Genomic DNA, 19152 nt, shown 5'->3' on the forward strand with positions numbered 1-19152 from the left:
CGAAAGTACCTCTTCCGGGTGACGATGATGAAGTCATCTGTTCCAGTATCTCCACTCTCGGCCTTCAGTTCCTCACCCTTTTGCGTAATCTCTTCTGCTGTCACCACAATGTCATTGCACTCCTTTGTCGAGAGCACCTGAAAAAGAAGAAAATACATTTCATTTTCCATTTACGGACAATAGTTGTTTTTATGCTACATTAATGGTTTGAATCTGAATGTTGTTCTGATTACATCATGAATCTGTTAACCAAACCTTTCCGATTTAGAACTGCTCAAATTCTAGGAAATTATTGAAAATTTTGATATTTCCATTTAGAGCTGCATGTTTTCTTCCGTCAAATAGAGCCTTTGATATATGCCATTACAAACTGCAGATCACTCATTCATTTCAAATCACAGCAATGAGTAGACGAACTTTGAGCACTATCTGACTTTCGTAGAACTTGAACAAACTGATAATTTACCACTCGCTGCTGATGACATAATAACAAATCAGAGCAATGAGTAGAAGAACTTTGAGCACAGTCTGAGTCTCAGAGAACTTTGAAGAGAGCATCCGCAAGCTGATAGAGTTACCGGACTGCTGTGCTGGTCCCCTGCAACTGCCTCTCTCCAACCGTCGTCTGCTGCAGGATCATCTGACATCTGGAACACATACAGTACATAAACACACCAACACACACCTCAACACACACCAACACACCAACACACACCTCAACACACCAACAAACACCACACACACACAACACACCAACACACACCTCAACAACACACCAACAAACACCTCACACACACACCTCAACACACACACCTAAACAACACACACCTCAACACACCAACACACACCTCAACACACACACCACCAACACCTCAACACACCAACAAACACACCAACAAACACCTCAACACACCAACACACACACACAACACACACCTCAACACACCAACACACACCTCAACACACCAACACACACCTCAACACAACAACACACACCTCAACACACCAACACACACCTCATCATGCAAGCATAACATAACAGTATCCCTCTCAGGCACGTTCAAGAGCCACCCTAACCCTAACCAATTAATTATCGTTTCTTTATTGAAGAAATATTAATGTAAATGTTAAGTCTTGATAAATAAGTTTTAAATAACGATTTGCAGTCGATTGTTGCAAAGGTTTATAGTTTTCTTCTGCTTAAAAAAGACAGGAAAACCTTTCATTAGTTTAGAAATGGTTTAATACAGAACTTGTAGAGCTGTTGGTATGTCTTACCAACAAGTTTACAATATTGTAAACAAATCAGACAAGACAGGGACCGTCTCAAATGCAAAACCGGGACGTAAAACCAGCCTTGACAACTTTGACAAGGGAGTGCTTAGACGGGCGGTCTACAAACTTTATGAGAAGAAAAATATATATTCTAAAGAAGCTACACCAGTGACGTCGTTAAATCTTTGGCCAATGTTCACAACTAGATTAAACTGACTGAATTACATCCATATATTTTCAATGAAATATACTGTTCACATGCAAAACATTGATTAAAACGTTGCACATTTCTACAATCAATCGATAAGATAACACAAGTGATAGGATTCTTTCCAATGTACAGTAACTCGTATGTTTATTTCAAAACAAACACACATACACAAATGATCCCTTACATAACCGATTTGTATACTATATGTACACATATTCAACATTTTGTAGAAAACATCTGTTGAGATGACCCCTCGCCCGAGCGTGTGCTCAGGTGTCAATTTCACCTGTCGATACCGTGGATGCTGATGACGTAATACAAGCAGTTAATGTTTGTAGCAAATAACGTCCCACTACACCTTATTTTTCTAAATTTTGGGTATTTTCATCAGTAAAAACACATTTTAGAGCATGTCTCAAAAACACATTAGGTAGATGTTTTTGAAGTGATATTTGTTATTAAGTAACTGCAGTGCATTTTCTAGCAAAGTACTTTAGGAGAAATTCAACAGCAGAACAAGAGATGAGCTTGCTTGTTGACATTAAACATTGTTGCATAACCCACAAACTACCATTACCCTGGTAGATTAATGCTGAGGTGTGGCACCTTCACAGAACATTAGCAGAATGCTTCATATTTTCAGGAATATATCTAGAATCAAACTTTTGAGGACTGCCATTATACTGTCAAATACATTTTCAGGGTTTGAATGTTGATTCCAAAAGCCTTCATTGCATTAAAACTTGTTTAATTCTGTGACAATAATTAGCTGTTAACCTTAGACATACAACCTATCCATAATAATTGGTTTGGTGATCACTGAAACGCCAGCAAAGCTATGACATCAGTTATTCCATTAAAAACATGAAAATTCTACTTGCAATTTCAAAACATGAAACAACATTTCTTGCAGACAATCTCTGGGCATATCTAGATAAAGTAGGTAGAATACTGGTTAATACAGTATCACAGCCTCTCTTCACCATCACTTCTTGTAACTAACGTATCACACACACACTCTACATCATTGCTTGTCGTAACTAACGTATCACACACACACTCTACATCATTGCTTGTCAAAACTAACGACATCACACACTACACACACTCTACATCATCGGCTCATAAACGTAACTAACATTATCACACACACTACATCCTACATCATCGCTTGTCGTAACTAACGATATCACACACACTCTACATCATTGCTTGTGGTAACTAACGTATCACACACACACTACTACATCCTCCCTTGTCAGTGAATAACGTAACATTATCACACACACTCTACATCCTCCTTGTGTAAATCGCATTATGTGAACTAACGTAACACACACACACTCTACATCAGTTATATGTTAGTTACGACAAGCTAGGATGTATAGTTTGGCATGAAATGCATGTGGACCCGGTTTTTTGTAAATATCTCTTCATCCAATGACCCAATCAATCTCAAACTGTGCAAGTGGATGTTTTGTCAGACAACCTAATCACATTGTAAATCACCGATTCTATGCATTTGTATTAAAGAATCTGTCTATGTAACTGTCAACAATATAAACAGCAGAACGCAGAAGGCTTGCAGAGGGAGGGAGCCAATGACCTGTAACGACAATCGAGGATGTAGAGTGTGTGTGATACGTTAGTTATGACAAGCGATTATGTAGAGTGTGTGTGATGTAGCATGGGATGTAGAGTGTGTGACACATACTGTATCCTCAGTATTTACCTGTATCCCCACACAATGTATCCTCAGTATTTTACCTGTATCCCCCACACAATGTATCCTCAGTATTTACCTGTATACCCCCCACTGTATCCTCAGTATTTACCTGTATACCCCCCACTGTATCCTCAGTATTTACCTGTATCCCCCACTGTATCCTCAGTATATTTACCTGTATAACCCCCTGTATCCTCAGTATTTACCTGTATACCCCCACACAATGTATCCTCAGTATTTACCTGTATACCCCACTGTATCCTCAGTATTTACCTGTATCCCCCACACTGTATCCTCAGTATTTACCTGTATCCCCACACACTGTATCCTCAGTATTTACCTGTATCCCCACACAATGTATCCTCAGTATTTACCTGTATCCCCCACACAATGTATCCTCAGTATTTACCTGTATCCCCACACTGTATCCTCAGTATTTACCTGTATCCCCCCACACTGTATCCTCAGTATTTACCTGTATCCCCCCCACACAATGTATCCTCAGTATTTACCTGTATCCCCCCACTGTATCCTCAGTATTTACCTGTACCCCCCACACAATGTATCCTCAGTATTTACCTGTATCCCCCACACAATGTATCCTCAGTATTTACCTGTATCCCCCACACTGTATCCTCAGTATTTACCTGTGTCCCCCCACTGTATCCTCAGTATTTACCTGTATCCCCACACAATGTATCCTCAGTATTTACCTGTATCCCCCCACTGTATCCTCAGTATTTACCTGTATCCCCCCCACACAATGTATCCTCAGTATTTACCTGTATCCCCCACACTGTATCCTCAGTATTTACCTGTATCCCCCAACACAATGTATCCTCAGTATTTACCTGTATACCCCACTGTATCCTCAGTATTTACCTGTATACCCCCCACAATGTATCCTCAGTATTTACCTGTATCCCCCACTGTATCCTCAGTATTTACCTGTATACCCCCACTGTATCCTCAGTATTTACCTGTATAACCCCACACAATGTATCCTCAGTATTTACCTGTATACCCCCACCCACTGTATCCTCAGTATTTACCTGTATCCCCCCCCACTGTATCCTCAGTATTTACCTGTAAACACCACCACCCCCCCACACACACTGTATCCTCAGTATTTACCTGTATCCCTTTTCGTCTGGTTCAATCCTCCACTCCAGAAGCATCCCGTTCCACATCGCGCTCATCATCAAGATGCTGTATGCATTTTTTCTTCGATTGAATGACCAATCATGTGTCTCCACAATAACCATCTCGTTCCATTCTTTGTTTCTCTGTATGGGATCTCGTCTAAGGAGTTTTAAGCGACCAATGTTTGACTCTACACCCTCCGTTCTTGACTTTGCCCACACTTCAGTTTTGGCCACTTTTAGCTCTTCCTCCTCTGGTGTCGGCTTGCCTGCATCAAAAACCTCCTCGCCTGTCATGGTGGTGAGTTTATGGTAGGCGTTTTCGTAGGCTGCAGCATGTGCGTTTGCCCGAGTCTCCCCCTTCCCTGTTCCGATCAGAACCTTCTGCAAGTAGTACTCACAAATAACATTCTCCTCGGCTGGTCGGTTTTCATCCGGTTCAAGGAACTTAACGATACACTTGGGCTCCAACCCCATCCGGAACACATTCCGATCCAACAAGTGCATCAGTGAGGCATTAGGATGTCGCGTCGTCTCTAGGCAATAGGAAACAACAGCCGCCAGCTTCTCTTTCACCTCGTCATCTGTCAGCTCCACCTTCAGTACTTGGTCTATGGATGTTCCTTCTGGGATGTCAACCTGCATCTCTCCTTTCTCGATTGAAATGAACCTCTTCAGTGCAATAGCACCAGGGTCATCGTACTCTTCATCTTTTTTAAAGAAGGATTTGGCATCAATTTTCAGAATCTGTATGCCGACATCCCTCAGCCCCAGTATGTGTCGGATGGATTTGTTTCGGATGATGTTGATCGCCTTTCTGTAGGTCGACTGTTTCGTTCTTTGCTTGTCTCCACCAACACTTCGGGCTATGAACACTTTATTGAGTTTGAGACATCCGGTGAATATGTACTTCTTGCCGACCTTGTGAACCACTTCGTGGCTGTAATCAGCTCGGAGGCCTGAACGGCTGGCAGTGACTCCCTTCTCAATCACCTGAACATCATTATTGCTGTGATACCTTCGGAGATATTCACCTAACCTCTCCAGTCTTTCAGCCACTGTTAAAATAGCAGGCTCAGATTCTTCATTGTATGAGGGATAGTACGGCTGCGAGCTGCCTGGGTGGCTCCAGTACCCACCGTCCTGCTGGTACCCCTGCTGCCCCCACCCACCACTGGGGTCGGACATGTACCCCGGGGGGCCACCTGCTGACCCCACCCACTGCATCCAGCCCTGCACTTGCTCCGTCAACTGGTCTTTGAAAGAAAAAACATCACTGTTTAGCTGACAGAAAGACAAAAAAATTAGCTGAAATTTATCGAAAACACTGTCAGTACTACTACTCTTCCAGCGACGCCCGATTCATACAGAATCATGACATACAGAACAAACTGCTGATCAATCATTCCAATGACTTCATGGTCAAGTGTAACTGTTCAACCACGAAAGAATGTGATCCTCCCAGGGCAAAAGTAATGCATTATAATGAATAAGTGACTACAAAGTGCTTTTATTAATTTTCAATCACAATCTTGCCAGTGCTATGAAGTCAGAGCTATAGAATGTGGTAGGTTCAATAGATGAGGGGGAGGACACCAGAAATGGGCTTCACACAATGTACCCACTATGAATATGGAAGTCAGTGCTATCTCTAAATAATAAAATATCAGGTCTGGACCTGACAATCCATGGCAGGGGTGGAAATAACCCATTGCCCGATGTCCGAGTCCAGTGCTTTTTTCTGTTGGGCAAGCAACTGTAGTTCCAGTTGACTTTCCATCATTAATTATATTGTTTATTTAAAAAATTAACATTTGACCAGACATCGATCTACACAACTGGTAAACAATGACAGGTCAACCAAGTCAGCGAGTCTGACCACGCCATCCTGTTAGGCGCCTCTTACAACAAGCACAGGTTACTGCAGACCAATTTGAACGGGTACAGTACTTTAGAATAATTTCAATTCTATCATGATACATGACGGTTCGTCCGTCAGCCACAAGCTTCATTTTAATGGTCACTTTAAATCACTGGCAAATCGGGTAATGTTTCGTATTATTTTATCCAATATTTGTGATATGAATCATATTCGACTGTTGGTGAATTTGTTGCAGTCGCACTAGCAAGTACAGTCAAATCCTGATGAGTCGAATCGCTGTGGGCCAAGTAATAAATTCGACTTATCGATGTATTCGAGACATAGGTATGTCTATGAGGGTAGAAAAAAGATGATCCGGTCCTAATTCCTCCACCTAAGCATATGTTTACCTCATGATTTCCCTATCACTAATAGGGGCACCTTATCAGTTCCAGTCTGATTAGCACAGAGAGTGATTTCCGTAAAATCACTAATCTGCCTTTTGAACTCACCCGTCAATGGCGGAAAGGTGTGAGCCGCCCTGGTTTGTTAATTGGATCAGTTTGCTACACCAATCAACTTCTCATTGGCTGACTTCGGCTTATGTATACAAGATTGCTGTTGTTTGAATCTCATGGGACCAAATTTCCTTCTGGAGTCATCGTGTGTATTTATGAGACGAATTCGTGTAACCGGAAATCAAATGATGACAACTATAACAGGGAATGGTCGGGACCGACAGGTACTTCGAGTTATGCATAATATTCGAGACACTGGCATTCGACTCATCGGGATTTGACTGTATTTGAATATTGAGACTACCTACCATTCTGAGAATAGTAATCATTCCTCCTGCCGCCATGGTAGCCCCGTCCACGGTTCCGGTCAAACCTCCTCTTCTTTGACCGTGAAGGGTCACCCCAACCGTCATTTGACCGGTTAAATGACATTATTCTGCAAAGAGGAAAACAGGACAACCATTGACTATTTGGTCATAGCATATTTGGAAGTGATCTGGAGTGAGTGAGTGAGTTTGTAGGTTTTATGCCACTTTTGCAATATTCCAGCCACCTCACAGAATATTTTCTGCAACACCCAACTTAGACCTCAAACATGGACCTTACAGTGAGTGAGTGAGTTTAGTTTTACGCCCGCACTCGGCAATATTCCAGCTATATGGCGGCGGTCTGTAAATAATCGAGTCTGGACCAGACAATCCAGTGATCAACAGCATGAGCATAGATCTGCGCAATTGGGAACCGATTACATGTGTCAACCAAGTCAGCAAGCCTGACCACCTGATCCCGTTAGTCGCCTCTTACGACAAGCATAGTCGCCTTTTATGGCAAGCACAGGGGCTGCTGGCGACCTATTCTACCCCGGCATCTTCACAGGTACATGGACCTTACATACTATAGTACTGTTGGAAATAGACAAAAACTGTTTTTAGGCTGTTACTCTGTATCCCTAAAATGGACACAATTGCAAATATCATATGTCGAAATAACCCACTTCAGCCTAACTGGGCGTTCAGTGGGATGCGTAATTCGATATCCAGAAAAGCATGTTTACTCGTAAAATCGGGCAAAACTTAGAAAAAATACGAATAACTGCTCAAAACAATAGATCAGACTATAGATGGCAATTAGGTCGCTCAGCCAGGTATGACGACAGACCGTCGACTCACCTGGCATGAAATGCATGTGCTGCCTACAGGCACAAGGGGTCATCTCAAAGATATTTTGTGCTTTATCATGTGTGTTGACTATGTCTCATCTACTGATTAACATTTTACGTGTCTTTCTTTCATAAAGTTTATGTTGAGATATGTAAGAGAGTATGATACCCGAAAACCATAGAAACGCATCGTAGTATATAGGTGGCATGACCACCCGAAGATCGACAGGACTGGATATTATTTGTAAATTGTTATGACGTGCCGTGTACCTCCCCAGTATAATTGCCCTAAAGGATTATCTTAGCTGATATCTCTATCCCTAAGCCCGACCCCAGGTTTTGCTTTTGAGGCGACCCCTCCTATCTGTTTCTTTTCATAGTGACAGTGTGACTGCATGGTAGCTACATCCTGAATAGTTTCGGCATAAAAGTTATTGTTTTTTATGCCAGCTATCGTTTATAATGAATCTACGTCTAATTTCATATTGGGCATTTAAAAGTGTCCTTTGTAATACAATATCGTCGCACACTAATTTGCATGAAGCCATGGTCTGTTCCAAATAAGTCTTTTTGGACTTAAAAAACCCTGCATTGCTCATTTTTGCACTAATTTCCCCTCAGTAAAGTCCTTTTTCTCCGTTTCCTATCTCTCTACCACTGAGACTGTAGTTAGGCCGAACTTAGTTTAACAGATATTTCACACTTTCACATATCAACTACATAAATTGTAGTGATGAATGAGAAAATACAGTTTTTTTCTATTTCCGACAGTACTTTAGTCCACCCTACCAGAGCTACAGATAACCTTTTGGGTCACTGAGTTATGTACTCGCTTGTAGTCATCTCAATTAGCATGATTAGGTATCCTAATGTTCCTCTGAGTAAACAAATAAATTGTACCCACCTCACTCAAACTCAATTGGGTATTTTGCCATTTTCCATTAATTGTAAAAATATAATAAAATTTAAACGTTGGTTCACATGTTTCTTATTTATATTTGATCTGTAATATGAGAAACGATAAGAAAGACTGCAAGTTGCCAAGTGCATGTGCTGAAATAGAGCCTCTCAATATACCTCAGGTATTTTATGTATCCACTAAGATTTGACACTTTTGTGTGTACGCATGCAAAATTAAATTTATTGAATATTTACAAATATTCAAGGGTATTTGTACGCATTAGACTCTGTACCTCTGCCCATTGTCGCAAATATCACCTAACATGGGCTTCACTTGGGCTGCAGGTCACATACACACAGGGGATACTTATTTTTGGATAATAAAAATTATGATGTGCTTGATTGGTATTTTAGAAATCAACAATAATAAAACAAAAACAAATAAAAGGTTAGGATGGATAAAAAGTTAACAAGATTAGGTATGGATGACAGATTCTTTGTTTTATCACTCTCACTCTTGCTTGACAGGTTTTAGGATCTAAACAAAAGCACCTCATAATTTCATAAAGAAGATGTCTGCCATAAAGCACTTTTATATGAGGAAGAATTGTACAGAGTACAATTACATGGATGTTTCTGCTTGTAAACAAAGCAGTATTCCCACTCAAAATCTTGAAAATAGCTGAAATACATTAGTTGCAGTGGATAGATATAATCAGATATTTCAAGCTATATTTAAATATTTATCAGGTAAAAATACTTTCATTGCTGTTCAGATTACCAAGGGAGATAATTCTATGTCTTTGCAACTTCTTTATTACAATTCTTTGGTGTAGATGCCAACAGTAGTATGAAGCAAGTGAAATGTACAGTAGCAAGGATATATTCCTGGATAATTGATGTATTTACATATTGCATGATGATACAATGATAGATTGTTACACTACAAATTGATCAGTTTGGGTTCCCAGAAAAAGGTTATCACTTTCAACAAAGATGCATTACATGGATAAATATACAAATTTGTCGTGTAGGATGGAACATAGTCAGTTTAAGTTCGAAATGAATCGAAATATCACGAATAAACAACGAAACCTCCATGTTGCAAACAATGACTAACCCAGCATGCTCAGGATTTCTAAACTGAAAGTGAAATTAAGACGCTTCAAATCAACACCAAGTATTCTTAAAACACGCACGGCACTTTCTACAGTTACCCAATGCACTATAACAAAGAGTATTTGATGAAACACTAGTAGAAAGTGTTTCTCATGTACACAGAACGCCATTGAGGGCAGCTTCCGGGTCATTACTGCAAATAACAAATCCTTCATTGCCTAGCACCGTAGATCTTTCGTTGAAACATGATGAATATACCTTAATGTTAAAGAATACCAACCGCAATACCTACGTAAGTACTTTATATGCAGGGATATCGCATATACCACAAACAAACCGGTAGATAATTTCTTCCAGAGAATACACACGCTTCTCTTCTTGGGGGAGGTAACTCTATTTCGCACTTCCTGTTGTGGTGGGTGGGAATGTAGCAGCCCTGAAGATATGAGTTCGAAACTCCATAACAAGTTGCTGCTTGTTATATATGTCAAAGTGCGATAATTACATACCTATATATATTTGGTTTACTTTTCATAGCTACATATTTGCTCCCTGTAGAATTCCTTGTAAATGTGTCATTTATAACAGCGTATTTCATCTCTTAGCGTATTTCATCTGCGGTTGCCCCATCCCTCTTTCGTTAACCGCCTCCTAGGTGGCGTATTGGTTAGACTGACTGACTGAGTTTGGTTTTACGCCGCTTTTAGCAATATTCCAGCAATCCAGCAACATCACGGCGGGGGACACCAGAAATGGGCTTCACACATTGTACCCATGTGGGGATTCGAACCCGGGTCTTCGGCGTGACGAGCCAACGCTTTAACCATTAGGCTACCCCACCGCCCCCCGTATTGGTTAGAGCGTGACTACCTGCTGGTAGAACAGCCAGGTGTGCGACTTTTTTAATCGGGTGTCCAAAATTATGATACAAATTATCACAGTTGGTCTGTCGATTTCATGTGACTGTACAAAATTTGGTTTTGTTGCAATTATTAGATTGGAACCACGTGGGTCCTCGTGCCAGACTGGTTCCCTAGGCGTGACGTCAGAGTCGACAAAAAGATGATCGGCTGGTCAATTCACATGCAGTCAGTCACGGGTTTGACTGGTCCAGGTTGGAACGCTGCGGATAGGCCCGTATTCTCTTCATGTTCAGTGGCCTACATGTATGTCTGCATTCTGCACGCGTTGGACAAATTCGTCATCGTTTATGAAAGCATAAGATATAATATAATTTATGGATGACAACTTCTCACTTGCTAAATCAGACAGAGGCCGCATGTTCCTGAAGCTGAAAGTTGCAAACAAGGGAACTGATGCCGTAAAATTAAGTAATATTCTGAGACAAAATCAATTTCTCAAAATGTGCCAAATATTTCAGAATTTAGGAAATACCCACAATATCCTTATCCCATGGGAATACAATTTCATCCAGGTTGTTCGCTTACAGGAACGTTTTGCAGAACGTGGTCTCGGCAGATCATGATGTAATTCCACCTCATGTCTACAGGACATATAACCACGTGACAACAACACTCACTAAGCGTCGTAACATAAAATTATATATATGATAATTATGACTTCATTGTTGTCAATATTCCAAGTAGCTAGGGGTGGGTATTGCAGAGAATTTTCATATTGCGATATATTGCATGAAGTATTTTTAAACAAAAAAACTACTTATAATCGAGTTATTGCTTGATTCATAGAGCAAAAACACAGCAAAATCACTATGCTTGATTAAGCTTTAATAACAACTTTTCATCATGATAAAATAGAAATGTGAATAATATTTGGCACAAATGAAACAAGGAAATATCCGAAGATTTCCGAGTGTTACGAAGTTTTCCGAATGCAAGTCAAAATACCGGTTTTCGATCAGCGTATCGCAATACGTATCGTTTTCATGTCTGAACCGGTAAATACCGGTAAACCGGTTATATTGCGCAGCCCTACAAGTAGCTACACGTATCTGTACTTCATGTCTCTTACAGGTGCCAGAACTTGCAGCTGGATACAGACCGAACTCTTCTTGAGTGGAGTCAAGCAAAGGAACGTTTCTGTGATGATGTTGACAATAACTCGCCTGCAGCCATGCTCAAAACACTGACAAGCCTCAAGTGTGAGTGATTGAGTTTAGTTTTACACAGCACTCAACAATATTCCAGCTACATTTTGTATGTGGCAGCGGTCTGTAAATAATCGAGGCTGGATCAGACAATCCAGTGATCAACAGCATGGGATACGATGACCTGTCAACCACGTCTGCGAGCCTGACCACCTGATCCCGTTATTCGTCTCTTACGACAAGCATGGGTTGCTGAAGATCAATTCTAACCCGGATCTTCACGGGTAACAAGCCTCAAGCCACTCATGGACAACCTGTGTCCATCCATAGTCTGGCCTCTGAGTTTATGTGCTACAGTCATCCTGTCTATATCAGAACCCGTGAAGGTCCGTGTTAGAATGAACCTTCAGTAACCCATGCTTGTCGTAAGAGACGACTAACGGGATCGGGTGGTCAGGCTCGCTGGCTTGGTTGACACATATCATCGGTTCCCAATTGCGCAGTACGATGCTCATGCTGTTGATCACTGGATTGTCTGGTCCAGATTCGATTATTTACAGACCGCCGCCATATAGCTGGAATATTGCTGAGTGCGGCGTAAAACTAAACTCACTCACCCACTCACTGTCTACATCGTGGAAAGAGTTTCCACAGAAACATGTGTGTGAAGAACTGCAGCAAGCTCAGCATGATCACAATCCACAACTGACATTGATATGGACAAAATTGTTGCAAAATTCCTGTCCAGGAAGAACAGAAGAATATGAGAGTGAATGCTTTCAAAAGATTTCTGTACAAAGAAAACAATAATGGATATCAACACTTGGTTGTTCTTCGTTTTTATTTCATGTTGAAGTTAACTGAAATAACTGTGCTCTTTGAACCTTTAAGAATCATATACACTTGTATGAATAACATAATACTTGGAATCTGTCATTGCATCGCATCTTTTGGATGTCTGTCGCCATCCACTTTTTGGATCCTGTGGGAAAACACTATATATCAGACCTCGTGTAGTATTCTCTATATATCAGACCTCGTGTAGTATTCTCTATATATCAGACCTCGTGTAGTATTATCTATATCAGACCTCGTGTAGTATTCTCTATATATCAGACCTCGTGTAGTATTCTCTATATCAGACCTCGTGTAGTATTCTCTATATATCAGACCTCGTGTAGTATTCTCTATATATCAGACCTCGTGTAGTATTCTCTATATATCAGACCTCGTGTAGTATTCTCTATATCAGACCTCGTGTAGTATTCTCTATATATCAGACCTCGTGTAGTATTCTCTATATATCAGACCTCGTGTAGTATTCTCATATATCAGACCTCGTGTAGTATTCTCTATATCAGACCTCGTGTAGTATTCTCTATATATAAGACCTCGTGTAGTATTCTCTATATATCAGACCTCGTGTAGTATTCTCTATATATCAGACCTCGTGTAGTATTCTCTATATCAGACCTCGTGTAGTATTCTCTATATCAGACCTCGTGTAGTATTCTCTATATATCAGACCTCATGTAGTATTCTCTATATATCAGACCTCGTGTAGTATTCTCTATATATCAGACCTCGTGTAGTATTCTCTATATCATACCTCGTGTAGTATTCTCTATATATCAGACCTCGTGTAGTATTCTCTATATCAGACCTCGTGTAGTATTCTCTATATATCAGACCTCGTGTAGTATTCTCTATATATCAGACCTCGTGTAGTATTCTCTATATCAGACCTCGTGTAGTATTCTCTATATATCAGACCTCGTGTAGTATTCTCTATATCAGACCTCGTGTAGTATTCTCTATATATCAGACCTCGTGTAGTATTCTCTATATATCAGACCTCGTGTAGTATTCTCTATATATCAGACCTCGTGTAGTATTCTCTATATATCAGACCTCGTGTAGTATTCTCTATATATCAGACCTCGTGTAGTATTCTCTATATATCAGACCTCGTGTAGTATTCTCTATATCAGACCTCGTGTAGTATTTCTATATATCAGACCTCGTGTAGTATTCTCTATATATCAGACCTCGTGTAGTATTCTCTATATATCAGACCTCGTGTAGTATTCTCTATATATCAGACCTCGTGTAGTATTCTCCATATATCAGACCTCGTGTAGTATTCTATATATCAGACCTCGTGTAGTATTCTCTATATATCAGACCTCGTGTAGTATTCTCTATATATCAGACCTCGTGTAGTATTCTCTATATCAGACCTCGTGTAGTATTCTCTATATATCAGACCTCGTGTAGTATTCTCTATATATAAGACCTGTGTAGTATTCTCTATATATAAGACCTCGTGTAGTATTCTCTATATCAGACCTCGTGTAGTATTCTCTATATATCAGACCTCGTGTAGTATTCTCTATATATAAGACCTCGTGTAGTATTCTCTATATATCAGACCTCGTGTAGTATTCTCTATATATCAGACCTCGTGTAGTATTCTCTATATATCAGACCTCGTGTAGTATTCTCTATATATCAGACCTCGTGTAGTATTCTCTATATATCAGACCTCGTGTAGTATTCTCTATATATCAGACCTCGTGTAGTATTCTCTATATATCAGACTCATGTAGTATTTCTATATATCAGACCTCGTGTAGTATTCTCTATATATCAGACCTCGTGTAGTATTCTCTATATCAGACCTCGTGTAGTATTCTCTATATATCAGACCTCGTGTAGTATTCTCTATATCAGACCTCGTGTAGTATTCTCTATATATCAGACCTCGTGTAGTATTCTCTATATATCAGACCTCGTGTAGTATTCTCTATATATCAGACCTCGTGTAGTATTCTCTATATCAGACCTCGTGTAGTATTCTCTATATCAGACCTCGTGTAGTATTCTCTATATCAGACCTCGTGTAGTATTCTCTATATCAGACCTCGTGTAGTATTCTCCATATATCAGACCTCGTGTAGTATTCTCTATATATAAGACCTCGTGTAGTATTCTATATATCAGACCTCATGTAGTATTCTCTATATCAGACCTCGTGTAGTATTCTCTATATCAGACCTCGTGTAGTATTCTCTATATCAGACCTCGTGTAGTATTCTCTATATATCAGACCTCGTGTAGTATTCTCTATATATCAGACCTCGTGTAGTATTCTCTATATATCAGACCTCGTGTAGTATTCTCTATATATCAGACCTCGTGTAGTATTCTCTATATCAGACCTCGTGTAGTATTCTCTATATATAAGACCTCGTGTAGTATTCTCTATATATCAGACCTCGTGTAGTATTCTCTATATATCAGACCTCGTGTAGTATTCTCTATATATCAGACCTCGTGTAGTATTCTCTATATATCAAGACCTCGTGTAGTATTCTCTATATATCAGACCTCGTGTAGTATTCTCTATATCAGACCTCGTGTGGATTCTCTATATATCAGACTTCATGTAGTATTCTCTATATCAGACCTCGTGTAGTATTCTCTATATCAGACCTCGTGTAGTATTCTCTATATATCAGACCTCGTGTAGTATTCTCTATATATCAGACCTCGTGTAGTATTCTCTATATCAGACCTCGTGTAGTATTCTCTATATATCAGACTTCATGTAGTATTCTCTATATCAGACCTCGTGTAGTATTCTCTATATATCAGACCTCGTGTAGTATTCTCTATATATCAGACCTCGTGTAGTATTCTCTATATCAGACCTCGTGTAGTATTCTCTATATCAGACCTCGTGTAGTATTCTCTATATCAGACCTCGTGTAGTATTCTCTATATCAGACCTCGTGTAGTATTCTCTATATATCAGACCTCGTGTAGTATTCTCTATATATCAGACCTCGTGTAGTATTCTCTATATATCAGACCTCGTGTAGTATTCTCTATATCAGACCCTCGTGTAGTATTCTCTATATCAGACCTCGTGTAGTATTCTCTATATCAGACCTCGTGTAGTATTCTCTATATCAGACCTCGTGTAGTATTCTCTATATCAGACCTCGTGTAGTATTCTCTATATATAAGACCTCGTGTAGTATTCTCTATATCAGACCTCGTGTAGTATTCTCTATATATCAGACCTCGTGTAGTATTCTCTATATATCAGACCTCGTGTAGTATTCTCTATATACCAGACCTCGTGTAGTATTCTCTATATGTCAGACCTCGTGTAGTATTCTCTATATATAAGACCTCGTGTAGTATTCTCTATATCAGACCTCGTGTAGTATTCTCTATATCAGACCTCGTGTAGTATTCTCTATATATCAGACCTCGTGTAGTATTCTCTATATATCAGACCTCGTGTAGTATTCTCTATATCAGACCTCGTGTAGTATTCTCTATATATCAGACCTCGTGTAGTATTCTCTATATATCAGACCTCGTGTAGTATTCTCTATATATCAGACCTCGTGTAGTATTCTCTATATATAAGACCTCGTGTAGTATTCTCTATATCAGACCTCGTGTAGTATTCTCTATATCAGACCTCGTGTAGTATTCTCTATATATCAGACCTCGTGTAGTATTCTCTATACCAGACCTCGTGTAGTATTCTCTATATGTCAGACCTCGTGTAGTATTCTCTATATATAAGACCTCGTGTAGTATTCTCTATATATCAGACCTCGTGTAGTATTCTCTATATCAGACCTCGTGTAGTATTCTCTATATATCAGACCTCGTGTAGTATTCTCTATATACCAGACCTCGTGTAGTATTCTCTATATATCAGACCTCGTGTAGTATTCTCTATATGTCAGACCTCGTGTAGTATTCTCTATATATCAGACCTCGTGTAGTATTCTCTATATCAGACCTCGTGTAGTATTCTCTATATCAGACCTCGTGTAGTATTCTCTATATATCAGACCTCGTGTAGTATTCTCTATACCAGACCTCGTGTAGTATTCTCTATATATCAGACCTCGTGTAGTATTCTCTATATATAAGACCTCGTGTAGTATTCTCTATATATCAGACCTCGTGTAGTATTCTCTATATCAGACCTCGTGTAGTATTCTCTATATCAGACCTCGTCAGACCTCGTGTAGTATTCTCTATATATCAGACCTCGTGTAGTATTCTCTATATATCAGACCTCGTGTAGTATTCTCTATATATCAGACCTCGTGTAGTATTCTCTATATCAGACCTCGTGTAGTATTCTCTATATCAGACCTCGTGTAGTATTCTCTATATATCAGACCTCATGTAGTATTCTCTATATATAAGACCTCGTGTAGTATTCTCTATATATCAGACCTCGTGTAGTATTCTCTATATCAGACCTCGTGTAGTATTCTCTATATCAGACCTCGTGTAGTATTCTCTATATATCAGACCTCGTGTAGTATTCTCTATATATCAGACCTCGTGTAGTATTCTCTATATATCAGACCTCGTGTAGTATTCTCTATATCAGACCTCGTGTAGTATTCTCTATATATCAGACCTCGTGTAGTATTCTCTATATGTCAGACCTCGTGTAGTATTCTCTATACCAGACCCCGTGTAGTATTCTCTATATATCACACAATACCAGATAGGAGACCAATCAGGTAACCTAGGAAGGAATCAGCCCAAACCATTCATCGGTACTATGAACGTGTGACTTAACCTGAAGATATGTCCATTCCTCTTTTGTACTGGATTCCAAAGCAACATCAAAATCCGTACAAAGAGAAGCAAATTTACCACCAAATCCCCGTCTCAAAGATTAACCATAACCCATAATACTGACAAGGGAAGAATTTCTCTATATTCACAGAAAGTGTTCAAGACAAGCGGAATAAGTACCATGTGGATTCTTAAAAACTCAAAATACATGCTTGAACTTTGACAGTCTTAGATACGGACTTTCGACGTTGTACACTAATAATAATAATAATAATAATAATAATAATAATAACGCATGGAAGAAGCGAGTTGTACGTGAGGTAAAACAACATATACATAGCTGATAAGATTAATTAGTGATGATAGCTGGAGTAGTCTGTCACTCATCGCAGGCGGATAGGGTGAGCTATCCTCGGTCTCTGTTTTAAGGGTGGATTTGAACTGCTGCTGCAGATATTTCTGCATCGTCACAATTGATGTGGTTAAATAACCAATAAAATCGTTCTCCCCGTTTTGACAATCATTTTGAGTTCATGACTTGGAATGGGGGTATATGTTTATTGTTCACAAAGGATACTGATTCTTTCTGTCAAGTGTTATAACCTTCCGTTTACCTCTCCATGGACACATCACATAAGGCTAGTAGTTGCATGATTATATAGTCTCATTAACAGGTTTTGTGTAAGCAAAGAACACATTTCAGCGGTACTCAGTCTTTATTGGGTTAATTGCCATAGTTGAAAAAATCTTAAATTTTGAAAAAGGTGTACAGTTGATAAGCAATCGTGCCGCCGGCATTGTTTGTTCACTGCTATTTGATAAATGTCTCCACTGGTAGCGCTCTAGCCCTGAGTTTGACAGTCGAAAACTTAAAGGCTCAATGTCACACATTTTCCACATTATTTTGGCCTACATTTTATATATAGGGGCATACGCACCCACTTAGCTTCCTATTGATGCAATACAAGACATATCATCCCTTACGACTCGCCTGACATCGACAATTCAAAGTTCGAGGTGAACAGCTTCGAACAGATAACACTTGCCATATATGGAATGTAAACACTTGCTCCGTACATCGAAAACTGTCGCACGCGGGGTTCCAAGTTGTGCGTAGGATATTCGTAAAGGGCGCTCCACGGGACATAACTCTATTGGGTTCGCTTCAAATAATATTCTGCCGGTGGAGGGCGCGAGAGTCGATTTTATGCAACGTGACATTAATTCATTTGAACATTTCAATTTAATATTGTAATCAATTAGTATTATTTGAGAGAAATGCATTATGTTTTTTAGAGAAGTGTGGTGTGACATTGTGCCTTTAGGTCAGCTTACAGGGAAAACTGAGGTTTTCATTCTCAGCAAGAAGATCAGTAAGAACACAGGGTGGAAGCGCTGTCCACACGAAATGTGGAGTTGCAACTCCATTTCCTCGCTGGACAGTGAAAGAAGAACACGTGGCGAAGGAGTAATGTTAAGCTTTCCCTCGCATTTTCAATATTTGCAAGTATATCAGGTTTTGCCATTTGGCAGACGAATCTAGAA

At 39.7% G+C, this 19152-nt stretch overlaps 1 protein-coding gene across 1 annotated transcript; it reads right to left on the minus strand.

Annotated features, from left to right (window-relative positions):
- Positions 1-10297, minus strand: LOC124271174. The gene is made up of 5 exons (XM_046706265.1): positions 10204-10297; positions 7042-7169; positions 4347-5610; positions 517-647; positions 1-137 (listed from the first exon to the last, which is right to left on the minus strand). The coding sequence occupies exons 2-4, from the start codon at positions 7163-7165 to the stop codon at positions 575-577; spliced, it is 1461 nt and encodes a 486-aa protein (XP_046562221.1). The 5' UTR covers positions 7166-7169; positions 10204-10297; the 3' UTR covers positions 1-137; positions 517-574.
- Positions 10298-19152: the final 8855 nt, after the last annotated feature.

Source organism: Haliotis rubra, unplaced genomic scaffold (assembly GCF_003918875.1).
Source record: "Haliotis rubra isolate DU_JTF1 unplaced genomic scaffold, ASM391887v1 Scf1580, whole genome shotgun sequence".
NCBI lineage: Eukaryota > Metazoa > Mollusca > Gastropoda > Lepetellida > Haliotidae > Haliotis > Haliotis rubra.

Coding starts and splice junctions, on each gene's coding strand:
- LOC124271174 (XM_046706265.1), bottom strand. CDS start 7,165: ATGTCATTTAACCGGTCAAATGACGGTTGGGGTGACCCTTCACGGTCA. Junction 5,611..7,041: donor TGATTACTATTCTCAGAATG/GTAGGTAGTCTC, acceptor TTTCTTTCAAAG/ACCAGTTGACGGAGCAAGTG. Junction 648..4,346: donor CCAGACGAAAAGGGATACAG/GTAAATACTGAG, acceptor TATGTGTTCCAG/ATGTCAGATGATCCTGCAGC.